The sequence below is a fragment of the Microtus oregoni genome, unplaced genomic scaffold, assembly GCF_018167655.1.
Source record: "Microtus oregoni isolate MIOR12 unplaced genomic scaffold, Mior012 000007F_ref0000211, whole genome shotgun sequence".
In the NCBI taxonomy this organism is placed as follows: Eukaryota; Metazoa; Chordata; class Mammalia; order Rodentia; family Cricetidae; genus Microtus; species Microtus oregoni.
Window position 1 is genome coordinate 19,416,509 of NW_024543066.1, and position 22,167 is coordinate 19,438,675.

The 22,167-nt window shown below is 40.5% G+C and overlaps 1 protein-coding gene across 5 annotated transcripts in view; it reads left to right on the forward strand.

Annotated features, from left to right (window-relative positions):
- The first annotated feature begins 1,199 nt into the window (after positions 1-1,199).
- Positions 1,200-22,167, forward strand: part of Rnf149 (ring finger protein 149) — a 31,026-nt gene continuing 10,058 nt past the window's right edge. For 2 of the 5 annotated variants that reach the window (XR_005974612.1, XM_041655378.1), the window contains exons 1-5: positions 1,200-1,806; positions 13,657-13,907; positions 14,995-15,063; positions 18,522-18,604; positions 20,773-20,869. Coding sequence is in view for 3 of the 5 variants with exons in the window: in XM_041655378.1 (XP_041511312.1) it covers positions 1,356-1,806; positions 13,657-13,907; positions 14,995-15,063; positions 18,522-18,604; positions 20,773-20,869 (951 nt within the window). In the remaining 2 variants the exon portion in view is untranslated. The remainder of the gene's footprint in view (positions 1,807-13,656; positions 13,908-14,994; positions 15,064-18,521; positions 18,605-20,772; positions 20,870-22,167) is intronic. The other 3 variants (XM_041655380.1, XM_041655379.1, XR_005974613.1) reach the window with 2 other exon arrangements.

Below are 22,167 nucleotides of genomic sequence, written 5' to 3' on the forward strand. Positions count from 1 at the left end.
TTGCTCCATCAGGAGAGAAGCAGGCCTCTGCTGGAAGGCCAGTCTAATTAAAGACTTAGGGCACCTTTATGTCCGTGGTTCTCAGAAGAAACTGGTTTAACTCATTCGGCAGAGATCTGTGAGGGTACCTGAGGCCCCTCCGAGCCAGAGGATAGTGTGAGTGTGGCTAAGTCAGGCTTGGGAGATGAGCTGAAGGTCTGTCACAGCATGTTCTTCTCTCTCTCTCTCTCTCTCTGTGTGTGTGTGTGTGTGTGTGTGTGTGTGTGTGTGCGTGTTGTCTTCAGAGAAATGACTGACAGTGTATAACTATGCTAAGTTCTTAAAAGTGCCCAATTGTTAGGTTTAAATGTATTTTGATATTCAGTAGCTTGTATATGACCAAGTTTTTCAAATGTATTTTGATATTTGGTAGCTCTTATATGTATGATGGATGTCTCACCTCAGCGGGAAGGAGAAATCTCACATATCCATTGGGGTCCAGTAAGACTTCATATTCTTCAAAGGAAGGAGAAACACTTTCCAATCTCGGGAGATGCTTTACCAGGGAGCGAAACAAACCTCAGTTCTACCCAACCCTCCAAGTTTTTACCAGAGAAAAGAGTTATCATGCATGCGATTAACCATGTTAAGGGTGTTCAGGATCATTTCATGGTACACAAAAAATTACCCACCCTGTTGTCATAGGACTATTTATCAGTTAACATTTATTTTCAAACAGATCTTCCTCCCTTTTCTCTTTTGATTGATGTGGCACCTTCGTCTTCATGCAAATAGAAGCCTACGCGTTACATATAAACTAACAAAAAGGGTGGACGGGAACCCTTTAGAGAAGAGCAACAAAGAATCAACCAAAGTCGGTTAACAAAAAGCATCCGGATAACATGCGGGCGGCTTTGTTTCGTTTTGTTTTGAAGTGGTTTAGACAGCCAGGCCTTTGCTGTGTGCCTGGCGCAGGCAACTCCACCCTCTGAGAGATTTTACACAACCGCAGTCCCACGCTTGCCTGCCCGAACCACACAAATTTCCCCAGACTTGGGGACTCTAGACGTCCGGTTACACAAGACGCCTTTAGCATCTGCAAGCTCCAGCACGGCCGCCCACGGCCCCAGAGGCACAGAAGCCCGCGCCTGCGCACACCTTGAGGCCGCGGGCGAGCGGGGCCCCACCCCTTCCGTCGCCGCGCCCTCACGCTCACGCCCCTCCAGGTGCGCGTGCGCCGCGGGACCTGCCCCCGCCGCGCCACGGCCGTTTCTTGCGAGCGGCGGCCGCCTCCTCAGAGCTGCGGGTAGGCCTTGGAGCGTGCAGGGTCGCTCGGCGCTCGAGCTCTTCTTCTTCGGCAGCCCGGCCGGGCGGCCATGGCTGCGCGGCGACGGCGGCCCGCGGCTGGCGCGGGGGCCCGGGACACGCTGACGTTGCTGGCGCTGGCCTTGTGCGCCCCCGGGGTGGGCGGCGGGGCGCTCGAGTGGTACTCGGCCGTGGTGGGCATCGAGTACGTGGACCCGCTGTCGAACCAGACGGTGTGGAGCGTGTCCGAGAGCGGCCGCTTCGGCGACAGCTCGCCCAGGGAGGACAAGCAGGGCCTGGTGGGCGTTCCGCGCGCCGACGGAGACGAGGAGGGCTGCTCGCCCGACACGCGCTTCTTCGCGCCCGGCCGCCTGGGCGCCGCGCCCTGGATCGCGCTGGTGGCCCGAGGCCGCTGCACCTTCAAGGACAAGGTGCTGGCGGCGGCACGGAGGAACGCCTCGGCTGTGGTGGTCTACAACCTGGAGCACTACGGGAACGCCACCGAGCCCATGTCGCACGCGGGTGAGCAGGCCGGGCGCAGGGCCGCTCTCCGGGGCAGGGGCGAGCCTGCTGGTTTCCCGGGTGGCGTGGAGAGGGAAGTGCGTGCCCCCACTGGCTCGGAGCTTTCCCCTCGGGGTGGGGGTGGGGAGTGAGAAGGCCGGGAAGCGGCCTCGCCAGGGGAGTAGCAAAGGACCTCCGCCGGAGGAAGGTCCTCCCGATTCAAAAGGTCTCCAGATTCCCTGATCGTCGGGGTCGCCTAAGGTCGCTTCACCATCTCCCAAAGTTGGCTAAGTGGTGCCTGTGTGGGAGCGGAGGGAGATTCTTCCCCGGCGCACTCCAGGGTCGCATTGCTTCTCACCAGCCTAAAGCGAAGGCTTGCTGGCTCTCTGGTGTCTTCACTTTGACGAGGCGTCTCTGAATATATCAAAACCTCGACTCGGGAAACCTGGGCTTGCTGGGCGCTCCCGACACCTGGAGGGCGATCACACGCGCCCATTGTGTTTGGACAGTAATGCGTTCAGATGAAATCATTTCACCGTATTCATTGTCGGGAGGCCGGTCCTTAAGCACACTGTTCCAGGGACAGCAGGTTGCACCTCAGGCAAGGATGAGTTAGCAAAATACCATCCTTGGGACAGAGTTCTCTCCAGGGACCCAGAATTTGATCGGATTTCTGGTGCATCTTCTAAAATCACATTAGTTTTAAGGCCTCACACAGTTGACTCATTCTGAATTTCCTGTGATTACCGTTTTTTGTTTCTGCTGCTACTAAGCCAGACATCCTTTTCCTGTACTATGTGCTGTTGTTATTGTTCTGTTTTGGCTTGAATGCAACGCAGAATTTATAAAGTAAAAATGACATGGATTTGACCGTTTTTTATAGACGGTCGGGAACGATGGCTATTTGATGGCCAGGAAGTGACCTCCACTTGCGGATCAACTCCAGGTTGACTCCAGGTTAGCAGAGAAACGGGTTCAAAGTTTTGGAGCATAATAGGGTGGAGTAGGAGCAGGTGGGGAGACTTTGAAATTGCATGAAAGTAATCTGCTAGAATGGAGAAATGACTGAAGAAGTTGGGTCTTTGAGAACACAAGGTAGGTAAGAATGAGTACAGATGTCCCCACATATGTCTCCGTGGTGGTGTTGGGTCAGACAGTTTTTGGTGCAGTTAATCCAGCGATTACAAATTGGCCTAATTGTCATTGTCCACACACTCTGTTTCCACAAGACTCCTAACATTATAGATGTGCCCCATCTACAGCGTTCCCAAATTAGTTCTGTCAATGAAAAAAGGCCCGGGTGCTGAACCTGATTCCTTGATATTGGGTGTGTGCACTTCTAGGTGCATACGCATCTTCATGCAGACTTTTTCTTTTTAAATGACAGGCTCATCACCCTACAATTTTCTAACTCTACCCTGCTGCATTTTTTGATAATGACATTAACATCCTCCCAAGCAGACAACACTTGTTCTGACCATGGCTCAGCAACCTTGTTTATATTGTTGACATATAATTTATCCGGTCCCAGAAAACACTTCAGTAATGTTAATTAGAGTCTTCGGTGGAGGGACACTTCTGTTCCCATTATTTGCCTCCTTTCTAGCCTTCTGAGCCTGATAATTCTGACGTTTTAAAGGGAAAGTTAGCACCTTTAAAAAAAATAGTGTGAAAATACACGCATCAAAAAATGTGATGCAGTAAGTGACTGAATCTTCTGCAGGCCCTTTAAGGTAGATCCCTAACTCCATTCTTCGAGTAAGGAAACATACTCAAAAGCCTTTTAAATTTAGCCCAGATGACTTGGTGGCCCTATAGAATGTTTAGCTGCATTCCTGTCTTCCCACATCCTAGATGCTTTCCGCACAATTGTGACAACCAGAAATGCCTTGAGATTTTTGCCAGAACTTAAGGGGGCAACAAAATTATCTAGCATTTTGAACCACTGATCTAAAGGAATATAATATTAATTTGGTAGCTGTGCAATTGATAATAGAAAAGGCTGGAAACATTTTAAACTCTGGGTCTGTAGGGACTGCAAAAGTGGAAAGGTTGTGACTCTCATGAAACTTAGCCCGTTTGGGTACCAGGGAATGACAATGGCATCACTTTGTGGCTGGGCAGTGGTGGCACACACTTTTAATCCCACCACTCTGGAGGCAGAGGCAAGCAGGTCTCCGTGAGGGGAAGGCTAGCCTGGTCTACAGCGTGAGTTCCAGGACATCTGGGTCTACACAGAGCAACCCTTTCTCAAAAAATAGAAGATGGGAGAAGCCAGCTTTGACAGACTAAATTTGAGCTGAATATTTAGAGCCACTGAGGCTGTTTAGACTTAGGTTGGTTTCCTCTGTATAGTCAGAATGTAACTGAAGCTAGGAAAATCCACTGATTCAGCTGTTCTTAGTGCTGATGTGTAACACTGGATTTCTATGAAACAGGTAGGCATGTGCTTCTGAAACTGCATACTGATAATCTTCCTAAATTGTGGGGAGAATTTCTCCCCAGTTCTTAAATCCATGTTTCCTTTCACTGGAATCTAGCTCTAGATAACTTTTAAAATTTAAGTCATTGCTAAAACTGAGGATTGTCTCTAAGTTGTGATGATGCTATCTCAGAAACATAAGTAAGGACTTAGAGTTATGCTAATGTTCTCTCTCTCTCTCTCTCTCTCTTTCTTTCTTAAACAGTCTTAAGCAGGACCAAGTATTGTACTTACTCAGAGTTGGAAATACCTAAGATGAATGCCTGCCTCTGAAGAGTTTATGGTCTGTCAATAAACATAACTTTCCAGGCCAGAAGAGTTTAAACTTAACTGAATTATATGCACAGGTGCTTAGCCTAAAGGCTGGGTGTTGATGCTGAAAGGTGTAGAAATTATCTTGACCAAGATAGATAAAAATAGATAGAAGCCAAATCATTAAAGTCTTAGTGTTGACCTTACTGTAGTTATGGTAGGTTAATAAGTAACACACTCCTCTAGCTGAAAGTTTGGCACAGCCTTTTAAGAATGGCATTTTACATCCTTGAATGTTATTTACCAAGTGCCAAACAATTGGCAAACGGCTGGAGAAAGGGCTTGAATTGGAAGGAGGATTTCAGAGATAGATAAGAAATACCCAGCTAAGCCAGCCAGTTTGTTTACCTGAACATTTCTGCAGACATTTAGAAAAAGTTTGCCATGGTGATGCTACATTACAAAGTCTTTTAATACTTTAAAGACAATACAAGTCTTTTAATTTTAAGATCCCTGAAAATGGCCACAATATTGTAATGATGGGACATAAGGCTTTTAACTAAAAGTTCACTGTGACTAGTTCTAAGAACCTAGTCTTGGAAAAAAGAAAAGGAAATACCCAACTTTAGAGAAGCTATATATTAAGAGGTATTCATTTTATATTGGCAAAGCATATTACATGGTCTTTTATGCTCAGTCAGTTATTGATTATCTGTGATAATGTGCTCTCAACTGATCTACAACTTTAATTTGAATTTAAAATTTATCTTGGTGCTTAACTAACCAGAAGTGGCACCCTAACAGCCTCATGGAGGATGTGGTCAACTAGGACAGTTCCCCAGAAATATTGACTTTATGGACAGGTTCAGGACATTGGGGAGTTATGTGTATGTAGAGTAGGTGGGCTATAAGTCTTCCATGTTGCAAAAGGCTGAAAGGTTCTGAAGTGAACTAACATGGAAAGGCTGCGAAAGAGTTCTCAGGAGAAGTATTCAGTATAATTTTCAACAAATGTATTTTCAGGGGAGGTAGTGGTGGTGAAGTTTTGTTGTTTGTGTTTGAATGTTTAGTTGGGGTCTTGCTAAGTAGCTCGTGCCTTTTTTAATTCATGATCTTTTCTTAGCCTCCCAAGTGCTGGGGTTATGGGCATGGATCATCATACTAGCCAGATTTTTTTATTGATTTATTTTTATGTGTATGAATGTTTTGACTGCATGTATGGAAACATACCACATGCATAGCTGGTGCCCATGAAGGCCAGATGAGGGCACTAGAATTGGAGTTATGGTGGCTTTTATGTCACCATGGGGGTCCTGGGAATCGCCAGGTCCTCTGCTAAAGAACACCAAGTTCTCTTTAACTACTGAGCCATCTCTCCAGGTCTTCCTGCACCCCAATATTTTTGACTAAAACCAAGTCATACAAAAATATTTATAATTATGTTGCCCAGTTGTGAATTGTGTCCTCCTCATTCACCCTAGCCAACCTTTTAAACATTTATCTAACAAGATTTAGTGCAAACTCAGCTTAAGCTCTACAGCAAAGAAGACATTCCAGATTACTTCCTCTCTACTGTAATTCTTTTTTTTTTAATTTATTTATTTATTAAAAATTTCTATCTCTTCCCCGCCACCGCCTCCCATTTTCCTCCCCCTCCCCCAATTAAGTCCCCCCCCCCCCCTCAGCCCGAAAAACAATCAGGGTTCCCTGTCCTGTGGGAAGTCCAAGGAACCCCCACCTCCATCCAGGTCTAGGAAGGTGAGCATCCAAACTGCCTAGGCTCCTCCAAAGCCAGTGCGTGCAGTAGGATCAGAAACCCATTGCCATTGTTCTTGAGTCCTAGGTTATTTTGGTTGTAGTCCTGGGAGATGAGCTAGTTTTTCAAATCCATTCATTCATGAAGAAACCTTCCACAGGCCATGCCACAAACCTGATAAATTAAACAGGTAGTACTTGTTCCATCTAATGAAGAGTGACCTATAAAGAAATGTGAAAAGATTTATGGAAGGAGGTATCTGAGGCTAGAGAGATGGTGCTGTGGTTAAGAGTGAGTATTGCTTCTACAGAAGCCCCCCCCCCCCATTTCAGTTCCCAGAGCCCATGTTAGATGATTCATAGTGCCTGTAGTTAGCTCCAGGGAATCTGATTCCTTCTGGCCTCCATGGGAACCTCACTTGTGTGTGTGTGTAACACACAAAATTAATAACAGTGACTGCAGATAGAGCTGAGTTTGCACTAAATCTTGGTTTTGTTGAGGATTCTCTTAGGGGATAGAAATGGCCACAATGTGGCAGTTTATTTATAAAAAGGAAAACCTGAAAGTTTAAGAGGTTCTGTTATTGGAACCTCAAGATCAATTATTGCTGTTAAATTAAGTTTTTTTTCCACCAGAAATTCAATCTACTACTTTAAATATTTCAGTGGTTCTTATCTCCTTCAAGACAATACTGAAGTAAACTTAGTTACCTTGCGAGGAGAAATGGTCCATTACAGTCATAAGTCTTAATCCTAAATTTTGAAGTTATTGTCCAAGTGCTAATCCTTTACAACTGTGTTGTTTCTGACAAGGTAGCAAGAGGAGCACAAAAAATTTGAGAAGGAAATGGAAGCCATTTTATTTTTGGCATGGGAACATTTGGAATTCTGTTATTGGTAATTTAACTTGCTAAAAATACTATTTAGTATCTTACTCAACAAGGAGGTTTATGATGCTGCTCTGTACAATGACATTGTGACATTGTGCTCAGCTGAAGACAAAGATAAAACAGAAACTGCCCTTAGGGAGCTGTCTGCCTAATGTAAAGTATAGAGATTACTTTGTGGGCGAGATTGTGCAAGACATTTTTTAGTCAAGCAAGAATGATAACAGCACTAAGCCCTGGGGAAGAAAAAGAATTCCAAAGGCTCATTTCTTATGCTTCAAGTCTCTCTGTGCCACCTGTGAAGAAATTCACCTGTTTAACTGAGATTTTTCTCTCTGTGCCAGTGCAGACACAATTGTACAAAATTACTTGAGCAGATTAGTTCTTTTGGATTGGATCAGAGAGCCTGTGATTTGGCAGGAAATAAAGTTTGAGGGACTCTGGTAGATGTGTGTGACATCCCTTAACTTGTGCACAAACTCACTTCAGAGCTTGTACATTTTTACCCATCTGCCTTGATGCTTGTTCATCTGCCTGCGCCTTCTTTGAGAATTGTTCTTGGTATATTGATCGTGCTGGCCCTGGGGAACTCCTTTGCCCCAGCCTCCTGATTAGCTGTGAAAAGTGAATAAATCACAGGGTAGAAGTCATCACTGAGTTTTGTCAATTTAAAATAGGTTCTGGAAGCAGTCTTGCTGCTGAAACTGCTAGATAACAAGCCATCCCCAGTCCTAGGCACTGCCTATACAGGCTATAACTTTTAAAACATGCTATAATTTTTTTTCACTCTGTAAATAAACCGAGTTTGCACTTTTCTCATGTTGGCTAACTTTTCACTTTCCTCTTCATTCAACAAAATGCCTGTTTTTAGTAACTAACCAAGCTAGACTCATCATCTTAAATATAAGTATTTAAAAGATTTATTTTCTTTTGAGTTTCTGCATCCTGTACACATTTGACCCAGAGAGGAGTCAAACTCACCACATTTGTGCATCATGGATGTGTAGTACCCACAGAGACTGAAGAGGGCATTGGATCTCCTGAAACTGGAGACAGTTGCAAGTTTCATGTGGGTGCTGAGATTTGAACCTGGGTCCTCTGGAACAAGAGCAAGTGTTCTTAACTACTAAACCATCTCAGATCGGATTCTGTTATTGTTTCAAGACCGAGAAGAGTTCGTTTCCTTTGGTTCATTAAACTTTTTCTATTCACGAAGATAAAGTGTAAATGTGCCTATCAGGGTAGAGTCCCTCTACTCCAAGCAAGATTATCCCTCATATCTAAAGCTCTTTATTGTTCTACGTGCTTATAAGTGGCAGCCCAAAGAAGAATCATTCTTAAACTAATCAACAACAACAACAAAGAAGAATCATTCTCAGAGAGCAGTTTGTCCAGGAGCACACACCTCCCCTCAGGCAGTGAACAAGATGAGATTTGAGCCCAAGTCTGGCTCTGCAACTACACACCCTATGGAAAACACTAAAGGAATGATTACTGCCTGGACATAAGCTTTCCAACCCCAAGAACCAGCATTTCGAGGTGATGTGTAACATTGAACAACTCCCTGAAATTTTCTGAGCCCGCAGCTGTAAAATGACAATATGGCATTTACGCGATGTTTTGTGATGGGTCTCCCCTGCCCCTGCACACCCCATCTCTCATTGTCAAAAAGAATGTGATGATATTGGCACCATAAATTGTTATCAACTGGTAGTGTAGAAGCCACTTGGGTTTCAGTATAAAAGCTTTTAACCAAGATGGCAGAATTATACCATTGTTTCTATTTGAAATGTTCTGCAAGGTTCTTTTTTTATTAACAGGCCTTTAACTTGTACCTTGTCATAATGTTAGGTGGGTTATAGCTGTGTTGTAGTTGTTACTATTCATGTTTCTGGACTGCTGGATATTTTCCTGAAGGTAGTCAATACCTGCCTCTCAGTATGTCTTCTCAGTGACAGCAGGGTCATTATTGTACATGTTGAAGAAACCATAGTTTCCTTTAGTTAGGCTCAAACTGGTTTCAGCATCATCTTGCAAACAGAAGCCACATTACAAGGGTGCCCTTCTGGCAGTTCAGTAAATTCCTGTGGCTAAGATTATAGTGGAAATCACCAAGATAAAATAGTACATGCTTTGTTTTCACCAGATGAATGAAAAAAATGAGAACATGCCCGGTGGTGGTGGCAGTGCACACCTTTAATTCTAGTACTCAGAAGGCAGAGGCAGGCGGATCTCTGAGGTCAAGGCCAGCCTGGTCTGCAAGAGCTAGTTCAGGACAGGCTCCAAAAAGCTACAGAGAAACCATCTCTTGAGAAAAACAAACACACAAAAATGAGAGCTTGATGCCCTATGGTATGGTTGAGGAGATTTATTGTAGATATGAGAGAGAGCACAGCCAGATATATCTGGGCTATGAGAGGAGAGAATGGGGAGAGCAAGAGAGGAAGAAGAGAGAGGGTAAGAGAGGGACCAGAAGCAAGAGGCCCAGAGCGAGCCAGGAGGCCAAGAGATCAAGGAAGACATGTAGCCAAAGTGGCTAGGTTTATAGAAACCAGACAATTGTCCTCATTTACGTATGTCCATCAGTGATGCCACAGTTCGCTGCGGTAACAGATTGTAGGCTCCTGCCTTTTCTTCAGGGAAAGAATGTGATTTTTTTTTTTAAAAAAGAATTGTTATTTGTATATGTATGTATTTGCGGTTTTATGAGTTTGTGTGCACCATATGTGAATAAGTACCCAAAGGGGCCAGAAGGCATCAGATCCCCTTGAACTGGAGTTACAGTAACTGAAATTACTACAAAAACAATGTGTGCTCTTTTCTGCTAAGTCATCTCAACCAACCCTCAAGGTGTGTTGTTTAAAATCTGTTAAACTGAGACTAGAGCTAGAGAAAGAACTGATTTTTTTGAGAAGCATTACTGCAAAACTTGTTCTCTGCTGGAAGATACGACTTTTTTGGTACCACTTGTAAATGGTATCTTCAAATGGTCTGAGCAGTGATATTTGGGGAGTCTCATTGCTTATGTTTGTGTTATTTACTCCACACCAGAATTTCTATTGTTGTTTACCAAGTAAATGATGTTTATGATATCCCCAAACCTAGGCTTCTTAATTCTTTTATCCCTATCAATATGCCTTGAGTGTGCTGGTGCTGCCTGCAGCCTCATCAATAAGGGAGCCTAAGGTGTGGGCACAGTTAACAGCCAAAGCTGGAGGCACCTAGCATCTTGAAGACCTGCTTTGTATCTCTTTAGCTCTGTCTTGCAGCCAGTTCTTCATGCCTGCTTCCCACCTCTCATTGTTAATGGGGACTGAAGCTGGGGTCTCAAGCATGCTAAGGAGTTTGTCTCGTTCATATAGTATGCAATAAACATATTTTTAGAGAGTGTAGTTGGGTTTAAATTCTGCCTCTTCCATGCTAAGCACACATTATATCACTAAACGGCTTCCCAACCCCTTAAACACTAGTCTTGTTTATCCTTTCTCACTTAGATTGGTTTAACTTCAACTGGGTTGAAAACTAACTGAAGGAAAAAATTCAGCATACTGTTGGTATTAATAAGTGGATGTTAAACTTATTTTCCTCTGGTCCTGGAAGTAGAAATCAGCTTTATGCCTGGTAGGTGCGCGCTCACTGCTAAGCCATTCCCCTAGCTCTAAACTTTTAAAGCAAAGAAAGTGGTAAGTACAGTTACAGTTTTCAGTTAATGTCACCTTATTTTGGTTTCTGTCCTTGAAACTTTGGGAAGGGGTTAGTGAAAAAAATTCATGAGTTTTCTGAAAAGAAATTTGTTTTATTTTTGCCAGGCATCGTAATGCATATTTAATCCCAACACTCAGGAGGCAGAGGCAGGAGGAATTCAAGGCCCGCCATGAGACACTGTCTTAAAAAAAAAAAAAGACACTCAACATTCGAAAAAAGCCTCACGCCTTTATGTAGCATATACCCTAATAGAGAAAGAAATAAAAAGACTGCCTTTGTGTTTGTCCTCTCTCTGCATGTCCAGTCACTTCCTGAACAGTCTGAAATACCTAAGTTCATTTGTTTTGGATTCTGTCTTACTGACGTGGGGCCGATCTCATTTAGCGGTCCTGGAGTCTGAAATTATCAGGACATCATTAGGATGCTTTTGACAGTAAGAATCCTTATTATTGACTTTTTTTTAAAGATTTTTATTTTTTAACTCACTGAAGGAATTGTAGAGATGGCTTAGTAGTTCAGAGCACTGGGTGTTCTTCCAGAGAACCCAGATTTAGTTCTCAGCATCCACATGGCAGCTCACAGCTGTCTGTAACTCCAGTTGCAGGGCATCTGACACCCTGTTTGGGCCTCCACAGTCACCAGGCACATATGTGGTTCACAAACATGCATGCAAACAAAACACTAATATGCATAAAGTAAACATCTTTAATTAAATTTTAAATCACTGAATAAGAATATTTTTACAAATATTCTGCCATGTTTATATGTGAATACATCTAAGTTTCTGGATACAGTGGTCTCCCATACAAGAGTAATTCATATCCTATCTCTCCCTCTTTTCCTGTCCCCTCTCCCCTGCCCTGTACACACATACACAGTATACAAAATGCTGACTTGCGCATATTATTGCCAGTAGAATATATGAAACTTTTACATTTTTGCTAATGTGTTACAGATAGCTGAAAACATGTTTTCATACATTTAAGACTCATTTGTTGGGAGATGACTGCTAATGGATAGATGTAGGATTTCTTTTTAAGTTGATGGGATGGTACAGAATTAGATGGTAATGCTTATCAGTCTTTGTTTTTAGAGACAATTTCGCTGTGTACCCAGGCTATCTTGGAACTCGCTCTGTAGACCAGGTTGGCCTGCCTTTGACTTCTGAGTAATGGGATGAAAGTTGTGCGTTATCACAGCCACATTTCTTAACAGTCCTCTAGGTGGATTTTTCTAATTGAATTTTTAATTCTCTTCTTTCTTCTGGATTTTGTACGTTTCTTTTCTTTTTTTTACATATTTAACATCTTAGATTTAGTTATTTATTTTCGCATGTGTTGTGAGAAGAACATGTAGATTTTCCCCCAGTATCATAACCATTTGCCTTTATCTGTTTTTTTTTTAAAGCCATTTCTCTTAAATTGATTTCTGTTATCATTTGCTATCCTGGTTTATTTCTGTGGATGTCTTCATCTGCTACTACCACACTCCTTTAATACTTTTAACTGTAAAGACTAGTCCAGCTTTCATTGTTTAACAAGTTTCCCTATGTGACTTGGAGTATTTTTTTAATTTGTTGATACTTTGTGGCTGCTATATTAATTTATACCTAGTCATAATAAAAGTGAAGCTTTATTTGCACCACCACCCCTTTTTTCTCTTTTTCCTCCCTCTTTTGTCTCAGGGCTGCTCCATGTCTTCAAAGGATTAATAATAGTAGTGATCACAAGCTTAGCAAGGTGGCTCATGCCTTTAATTCTAGCACTGGAGAGATAGAGGCAGGTGGATCTCTGTGAGTTCTAGGTCAGCCTGGTCTATGTAATGAGTTCTATGACATCCAGAGCTACATCATGAGATAAGATGCTGTCTCAGGGCAAGAAAAACAAATGGTAGTAATCACAATAGAGTTCTCATCTTCCCTAATTTTTTTTTCCCTTTTTCTTTCCTTTTTTTTTTTGACAGGCTTTTTCTTTATAGCCCTTGGCGATTCTGGAACCCACTCTGTAGACATATTCCCTAATTCTAATGAGCATGTTTGAAGCAGTTTACATTCATATTCATAAGTGAAATTAATCTGTATGATTCTTTTGCCTTTTATTACTATTTTGAGTTTTATAATCCTAGATAGACTTTTTATAGTTCTGACATTTGAACCCTGGACCTTGTACATACTACACAAGTACTCTACCATTGAGCTACATCGAGCTCTCGGGGGGTAGGTTTTTTTGTGGGGGCGGGGTGGCTGTTGGTGCATGACAAGGTCTCACTGTGTAGCCAGGCTGACCTTCACTTACTGTGTAGTCCAGGCTTATCTTTAAACTGAAGTCTTCTATGTCCACCATGCCTGGCTTAGAGAAAATTGTTAGTGTCCTTTTAATTAGCTATGAAACAGTTTAAACAATACCATTAGTATTTTGTGCTTCTTAAAGGTCTGATGATTCACCTGTGGGTCTAAATGGTGTCCTGGCTTCAGTCAGCCTGTTTTCTCTTTAGGAACCAATTTTGGCAGTTGATGTTTTTCTGAAAATTACTCATTTTTGTTAAAGTTTTCTTTTTTTGGTTTTTCAAAATAGGGTTAACAGCCCTTGCTGTCCTGGAACTTGCTTTATAGACCAGGCTGGCCTCGAACTCACAGAGATCTGCTTGCCTCTGCCTCCTGAGTGCTGGGATTAAAGGCGAGTACCACCACCGCCCAGCTTGTTGAAGTTTTCAAATGTATTTGATGTAGTAATGAACATACTCTTAATTTTATCTAACTTTTGCCTTTGTTCATCTCTTTGTTCTGTGCAGGAACGGGAAATACAGTTGTCATTATGATTAGCTACCCAAAAGGACGAGAAATTTTTGATCTGGTGCAAAAAGGAATTTCAGTAAAAATGACCATAGGGATTGGTACTCGTCATATGCAAGAATTCATCAGTGGTCAGTCTGTGGTGTTTGTGGCCATTGCCTTCATCACGATGATGATTATCTCATTAGCATGGCTAATATTCTATTACATACAGCGTTTCCTATATGCTGGCTCACAGTTTGGAAGTCAGGTAGTTATGGATAACTATTCATTTTAATTTATTAATTCAGTTTGGTTCATTATAAATGATAGCTCATCAGTATATTTTATATACTACTTGAAGTTACACTTAAGCGCACTATTTTGTTTTGTTATTTAAGTACTCGTAACTTTGATAAATTTTTTAATTGGAATGTATTTTTAAGTCTAGTTCACTTTTTGTACATTTGGTTCCTATAGGTACCCATACCCTCTTTGTCTTTTTATAGAGAGAGAGGACTAGCAGAAGGGCATGTGACAGAAAGAGCACATGTAACCCTGTTTTCTAGCTTGACATAAAGCTGAGGAGCAAAGGGGAGCTCTGTCTGCACTAGAGTAGCTGATAAGCCATTTACCTGAAGGCAAACTCTTGAGCAGAGAGAAGAGCCAGAGCTTCCAGTAGCACACTCAGTTCTATGCACAGTAGGGCTTCCTGGCCTGATAAGCAGGCAGGGCTCTTGGAGACTGTTGATGGAGAGGGGGTGGTGCCTTCTTTCTGAGCATCGTTACTTTCATGCCAGTGTTTAAGTGTAGAAATTGTTTTTATGGAAGTTGTGAAAGTATGGCTAAATGGCAGCACATGTTTAGAGTGCTAGGAGTTTCCAGTTCTACTCCAACATCCAAAAAAAAAAGTGTTCTTTTCCAGATATGGAATTAAAAGCAGCTATTCCTGAACTGGGGATATAGCTCTGTGGTTGGGTACTTGTTCAGCATGTGTGAGACTCTAGACTTAATTGCAAATAAGCAAGTAAGTAAATGAATACATTCTTAGCTGGTCATAGTAGCTCACGTAATCCTAGTGTTTCAGAAGCTGAGACAGAAGTTGTTTTGAGCTCAAGACCAAGTAGGGCTTTAGAGTAAAGCATTAGTTCCAAAAAGCAGGGAGGGAGAAAGAAAAGAAAAATAGTAATTCTTACCAAGTAGCTTATATGTTATATGGCTCTTTTATATATCAAAAGTTTTTTCTAATTTATTTTATAGTAATCATTTAACTTTTTTACTAATGAAAACTTTTGTTTACATTGTATTATGTGGGTTATTTTAAAAGACTACTTAATAATACTGTTTTCCTCCCCAAGAATCATAGAAAGGAAACTAAGAAAGTTATTGGCCAGCTTCCACTACACACTGTAAAGCATGGAGAGAAGGTAATACTTTCATTGTGCTTTGGGGTTCAGACTGGAGGATGTTTATGTGTTTGAGAAATACTTTCTTTCCAGTCTACTCTTCAGCAGTGACAAGCATGTGAGGCTTTGCTAAGCCTTCATACATGTGTTTCAGTATTTTAAAGAAAGGCTAATGGGGCTGGAGAGATGGCTCAGTGGTTAAGAGCATTGCCTGCTCTTCCAAAGGTCCTGAGTTCAATTCCCAGTCACCACATGGTGGCTCACAACCATCTGTAAAGAGGTCTGGTGCCCTCTTCTGGCCTGTAGACATGCATGCACACAGAATATTGTATACATAATAAATAAATATTTTTTTAAAAAAAAGGCTGACAGAAATACAATGAATGAAGAAGCCATTATAGCAGTCATTAGTCACATGGCTATTAATGTAAATGAATTACAGTCTGGCTCAGTAGTAGAGCCCTTACTTAGTATGCATGAAGTCCTGGATTGACCCCAGTACCCCATCCCCCAAAAAAGGTTAAATGAATTAAATTTAATTTAAAAGATAGTTCCTACATTGTATGTACGCAGTGACAACAGTGTGCCAATATTCCTGTCATTGAAAGTTATGGTAGGCCAAAGTAAATGACTATAAAGATGATTTGCATTTAAAAATATGAACCTGTAATACTATACATCTGTTGGATCTGAGACTGTACATTCTCTCAAAGCCCCTCAATTACAGGGAAAACACTAAACATTTGTAGAGGACAGAAAAGGTTTTAAAAACTGTACTTTTAGCCGGGCGATGGTGACGCACGCCTTTAATCCCAGCACTCGGGAGGCAGAGGCAGGCGGATCTCTGTGAGTTCGAGACCAGCCTGGTCTACAGAGCTAGTTCCAGGACAGGCTCCAAAGCCACAGAGAAACCCTGTCTCAAAAAAAAAAAGAAAAGAAAAACTGTACTTTTAAAGGGGAACCATTTTTTCATGCTCAGTCAGAGATGGAAAGTCACTGTTCCAGATGCACTGACTCCTCAAGCATACAGCCCTTAGAAGGAAAATTTGTTAATGTCATAACATTTGGTCTCATAGTGGGCCGTCCTCTGCAGCAACATGTCACCTCGTAGCTGTGAGCGGAATCAGTCGATACTGCTCATTTAGCTCATTAGCTTTGAGACTCAATCTGTTTCATCTTACAGTCCTCCCTTCCCTTCATGGAAGGAAGAATATAAAATAAACTACTTCCTTCTCTTTCTCTGCCCTACTTACAGGACTTCCTTAAAAGACATTACATTATAAACCTGTGTGTTAAAAGTTGAAATCTGTTATTAATGGCTTCTGTGGTATATTTAGGATTAAGGTATGCTTGGGATTGTATGGATGGATCATTCCTTCCCCCAATAACTTTTACACTGTAGAATAGTTGATGTAAAGTATTGATTCCTTACACTGCAAATCACCAGGAGAGTTTCCAGTTAGTGACTAGCCAGGCAGAGTATGTGTAGAGTTTTTCATGGGTATTAAATAGGAAATTCTTCTGCTGATTTATAAATTGGATGCTGATCGAGGCTGTGAGAATTGATTTCTAAAAATGTATTCTTTCCTGGGTGGTGGTGGCACATGACTTTAATCCCAGCACTCAAGAGAGAAACCCTTTCTCAAAAAAAAAAAATCTTCATTTCATTTTCAGGGAAGAAATCAATACTTTATACAAACTTAAAATTCTACTGGACCTGCTGCATGGGTTTTTTCCCCCCTCTTTAGCAAAAAATCTCATTGCTTACATGTGAGAAGACAGGTTCATATGTGTAACTTACTGATCCAAGCCATTGAGAATATAAGTAAATTGATGCTATTCTCTTCCTATACCCAACATTTATTAAAGTATGATACCAGGAACCTGTTTTAAAATTGTCAAAATAATTTTTTAAAAGATCACTAAATGATCTGTGTTGTGTGCCTGGATTTGAAAGCATTTCTACATTCTATAAACTTACACAGGAAAATGAGTTTTTGCAGTCTACATCTTATCCAGTTCTGTAGACAAGTGTTTTTAGTTTTTTTTCTTTTCTTGTGATAATGTGGAAGCTTGTAAATTATTAAGGAATTATAAATAGTTTCTTGCATACCATGAAATAGAAGTGAAAGTATTTTGTTACTTTCATAGAATTTTACTAACATAGAATTTAAGGGTCTGGAAAGATGGCGCTAACAGCTTTGCAGAGGACCTGGCTTTAGTTTTCAGCACCCATGTCAGCTCATACCTATAACTACAGTTGAGGGAATCCAGTGCTTCTGGCCTCTGAGGCTTTGTGTATGTAAATTGTTTACATAAACTCAAAGAATACATATAAAAATAATAAGAAAATCTTTCATAAAATATTACAACATAAAATTTAAAATGCTATTAAAGTTAATTTTAAATCTTTGATAATGGTCTGTACATACTAAATAAGGTTTTTACTGCTTCTTGGTTAATTGCTACACCTGGCTAAGGGTATGGTTAAATAACAGCTCAAGGATAGTGTGGCTGTGTTCTGTACTGTGAAGCTGCCAACATTGTGGCCTCAGAAGTACACACTGCTTGTGTTCTGAATCCCTGTGTCAGTATCTTAGCTTGTCCTGGCTACAATGACACCTACTAACTCACAGAAAGTCTATGACCTATAGATTCTTAGTTGTAGGAATGTTGCCAACTCTGCTACCCTACAGCCAGCAATTTTTGTTTTTCTGTTTTTTTGGTTTTTTGTGCCTTTGTTCATTTGTTAGGCAAAAGTGGTGACTCATTCTAATCAGGAGGGGGTGGATGTTAACACTTAATGAAGTAAAATTTCAGATATGTAGCCATTTGTACTTTCTCCAAGTTGTAACTGTTCTTTAAGAGAGATACAGATTTCTTTTAAATAATTCCAGAAGACAAATAGCTTTTTTCTTTGGATATTCAAGTTTTATACTTGAAAATATTTTAACCATAATAGCCAGCAAGATTGGAATGTAGTTAACTTTGTAGAGTGTTTTCTGGCGTTGATGAAGTCCTGTTTGATCTCCCGCCCCATATAAACTTTGCTTTGTGGTTCACTGCTATAATCTAAACTTTTGGAAGATGAAAGCAGGACTATCAAAAAATCAAGGTCATAATTGGCTATACAGTGAACCTGAGGCCAGCCTGAAAACAAGAGACCTTGTCTCAAAAAAAGAAAAAAGTATGTGGTTTGTATTTCTACAGTCCTTAATAGTCTATTTTTTCAAACACAATATACTATTTAAAATACTGCTAATGCCTGATTAGGCAATGAATTTTTTTCCCCTTTTTATTCAGATTCTTTAAATAACTGCTTAATAGTGGTAAGAAGTAAATGTCAAGTGTGATTATCTGTGGTTTTGGATCAGATTGTTCCAGCATAGAGTAGAATCCATTGTTTTAGTTGGCTTTCTTTTTTTTCCTAACTTATTATATGTGTAATGTGTGTGTGTAACTCTTAACTCTCTTTGCAGGGAATTGATGTTGATGCCGAGAATTGTGCAGTGTGTATTGAAAACTTTAAAGTAAAGGATGTTATCAGAATCCTGCCATGCAAGTATGAATAAGTTTCTCCTACTAAAATCTAAAAATGACTTAACAAGTTTTAGTTTTCTGACAAAAGAGTTCCAGGCTTTTTCTGATAGGAAGATCTTGTGGTTGTTTTATCTTATCTTTCATATTGTCTTCAAGACTTGTTAAAGTCTCTCTGCTTGAGAGACTTCTAGGTGACCACTATGATCCATTATATCTTTGTTTTAGACTGGCTTTTAGTTTTATCAGGGCTTGTGTAGACTATTATAAACCTAGTGAAGCAGAACTTGTACTGAAAGGATGAAGGACCTAGGGCCTTCAATGATCTAAAGGTAGGCAGTAGTTTGCTATTATTTATGCCCTGGGTGTGGGTTCCTTTTGAAGCTGTGTAAAAAAACATTCCTCCCGGCCCGGCGGTGGTGGTGCACGCCTTTAATCCCAGCACTCAAGAGGCAGAGGCAGGCGGATCTCTGGGAGTTCGAGGCTAGCCTGGTCTACAGGAGCTAGTTCCGGGATGGGCACCAAAGCTACAGAGAAATCCTGTCTCGAAAAACAAAAAACAAAAAAAAAAAAACATTCCTCCCTTTTCTCAGGTTTCAGTAGCACAGGTGGAGTTTTAACACTGGGAAGTAGCCATTTCATTTTTAATAATCTGCTACTTTTTTTAAAAACAACTGCTGATCATCAGAAGAGTTTGTTGTATGTATAAAAATTAGAGTTTTTAAAAAAGTCTGATAAATTTCAGTTATACTTTACATATTTTAGAATCAAGTTTCAAGTTAGTGTATTTGCTTTTTTTTTTTACAAAACATTTTACTCTTACTATGGGACGTTTTAGAAGATTGCCTTCTTGATACCTCTGTTGAGGAAATAAAAAAAAAATGAGTATCAAAATAATAAGGGTTCCCTGAGAAAAGTGTCTAAAATTTGTCAGCATTTATATAAGGTCAGCACAGTAGCCACTCAATGAATTGAGGCCAGTCTGTGTTGATCATGGTATGCAGAAAAGCACTGAAAGTAGAGTTAAACATCACCCAGCAAAACTGGAAGTTTCTTGTTTTTTGGAAACCTCTTCTGGGTCAGTCAGTATTGATTTGAGGTTAAATGATAAGCTGGACTAGACTGTTTCATAATTAAGAATTGCTGTTAATGGCTCTGAAGCTTTTTGCCTAAAGAAAGTCTTCAAATAGGGCAGTGGTAGTGCACACCTTTTATCCCAGTGTTCAGGAGGCAGAGGCAGGTGGGTCTCAGGGAGTTCGAGGCCAGCCTGGTCTACAGAGCAATTTCCCAGGACACCCAGGACTATACAGAGAAACCCTGTCTCCAAAATAAAAAGTAATAAAAATGAACAGTTACTGGGTATATACTTGTAGATACCGTGAAAAGCCCATGGTGTAGGTGTAGAAATTAGGCGATACATAGCTTCTTGTGGTCCTGTGGTCTAGTCACAACTGGTGCTTGAGCCTAATCTGTCCTGCTTAACTTCATACATAACATGGGAGGGGCAGGAAACCAAGATAAACCAACAAGAAGGGAACATGTATGTGTGTAGCAACAGATGTTTATTAAAGAAGGGTTCATAAAAGTACGCAAGAGGAAATAGCTTCTTCCTGCCACTCACAGGTATTGTCATGTATTTTCACTTGAGTCATTTATAGACTTAAAGAAGACATGACCAGTTTAGGGTTAGTTTATTAGCGATAGCTTATTTATGGGATTTACTAGCCTAAGTGGTTTATAAGTATTCTACTAAGGCACATTAAAAGTGGTTGGGCATTGTAGCACATAACACTAATTCTAGTATTTGGGAGGCAGAAGTATGAGGATTCTAAATTAAAGGCAATCTTGGACTACATAGCACATTCTAGGCTAACTTGAGTGTATAGCATGTTCATATCTCAAAAAAATATAATGCGCACAAAAGATGTGCTTAGTATGTGGTAGAAGTTGATCCATCCTTTTTTTTGTGGAATGAAGATAAGTTTTATTTTTTAAAAAACATTTCACTATTAAATCCAAAATCTGTTTAAATGGAAAGTAGAAAAGAAAATAGATATGTGACTAGACTACAGTGTTGCTATACTGTTAATGGTTAACTGTTAATGGAGGAATGTGTTGGTAAAATGCATTATTTCCTTTATAAGAGATGGAAACATTTATTTTAAGGCATTAATACATACTTAATTTTTTTAGGCATATTTTTCATAGAATATGCATTGACCCATGGCTTTTGGATCACCGAACGTGTCCAATGTGTAAACTTGATGTCATCAAAGCCCTGGGATACTGGGTTTGTTACATTTTTGTTTATATTCAATCTCTGCCCCAGTTCTTTCTGAATATCTCACTTTTATCACTGACTAGAGGCAAGAGGAACAGACACAATGCTCCTTCTAGTATCCTTGCTGTTACCTAAGGAAGTTTTCTGTATTAAAAATGAATTTGTAGAGTAGTCCACGAAAGTCAGTGAACTGATTTATGACAGAAAAATTATGCTAGCATATTGCCCAGTTTTTACTACTTAGAGCAGTATAGTTCTGTATAGTGTCCTCTGTGTGTGTGTGTATGTGTGTGTGTGTGTGTTTGGCTTACGTAAACCTGAATCATAGAATGTATGAAACAGAAGAACATTGTACATTTTCTGGCTTCAGAGACACATTTTACACATAATACACTCTACAGTTTTTGACATCTGTGTTCACTGTTGCTGGGTTTCACAGTTCATTAATACAGGCTAAATTTGCCCTGTATTTTGCCTATTATTTTGTGATAGTTTGATGGGCAAGGACCTTTCTTAGGGGATGTAAGAGTAAAATGAAAGAGACTGTCTAGCCACATTTCATCTTCACAGCCTCTATATAAAGCACTCTTATTGTCCGTACTCTATTAATTTAAAACTTATAGCTAATTGTTAAGGAATTGGCTTTAAACATAAGTTATTTTTTCCCTACGTAGAGAAGATATGGGGAGAGGTCTTCTTTAATTTTTTTTGTTTTGTTGTTGTTTGTTTTTTAGATACCTACCCATATGATCTATTATTACTCAAAATACTATTGATTAAATAATAAAGTATTTTAGATAAAAATTTGAAGTGACTGGGAATGTAGTTTGTATATCTTGCATTGAAGCCTCAGAGTCAGTTCCCCACAGCACATAAACTGGATGTACATTTTATGAAACTTTAAGCCATAATAGCCATGTAAGCTTCTATAATGGTGTCACTAATGAACTGCCCATGGAACAAAACTGTCTTCATAGGCTACAGGTGTGACATCATCCTCTAACTTCTGTGTCCTCTTGCTGCTGACATGCCTTGTAGAATGTTTCACATAGTAGTTCATAATTCTCTTGCAATAGCCCTTCAGGGAGGAAAGGTTGGCACCTAAGAACTACTGTACCACAACCCCATCCTGCTTTGTCCTGAAATCTTTCTTAGAGAATACCTAAACTTCTTTCAGTCCCTTTAGCCTGGGATAGCATACCTCCCTAATGTGCTTGGTTCTTGCCCTCTACTATAGAAACCACAGTTCAGCAAGAAGCTGAATGGTTCAGAATATTAAATGAAAAAATATAGAATTTAGTGAAATG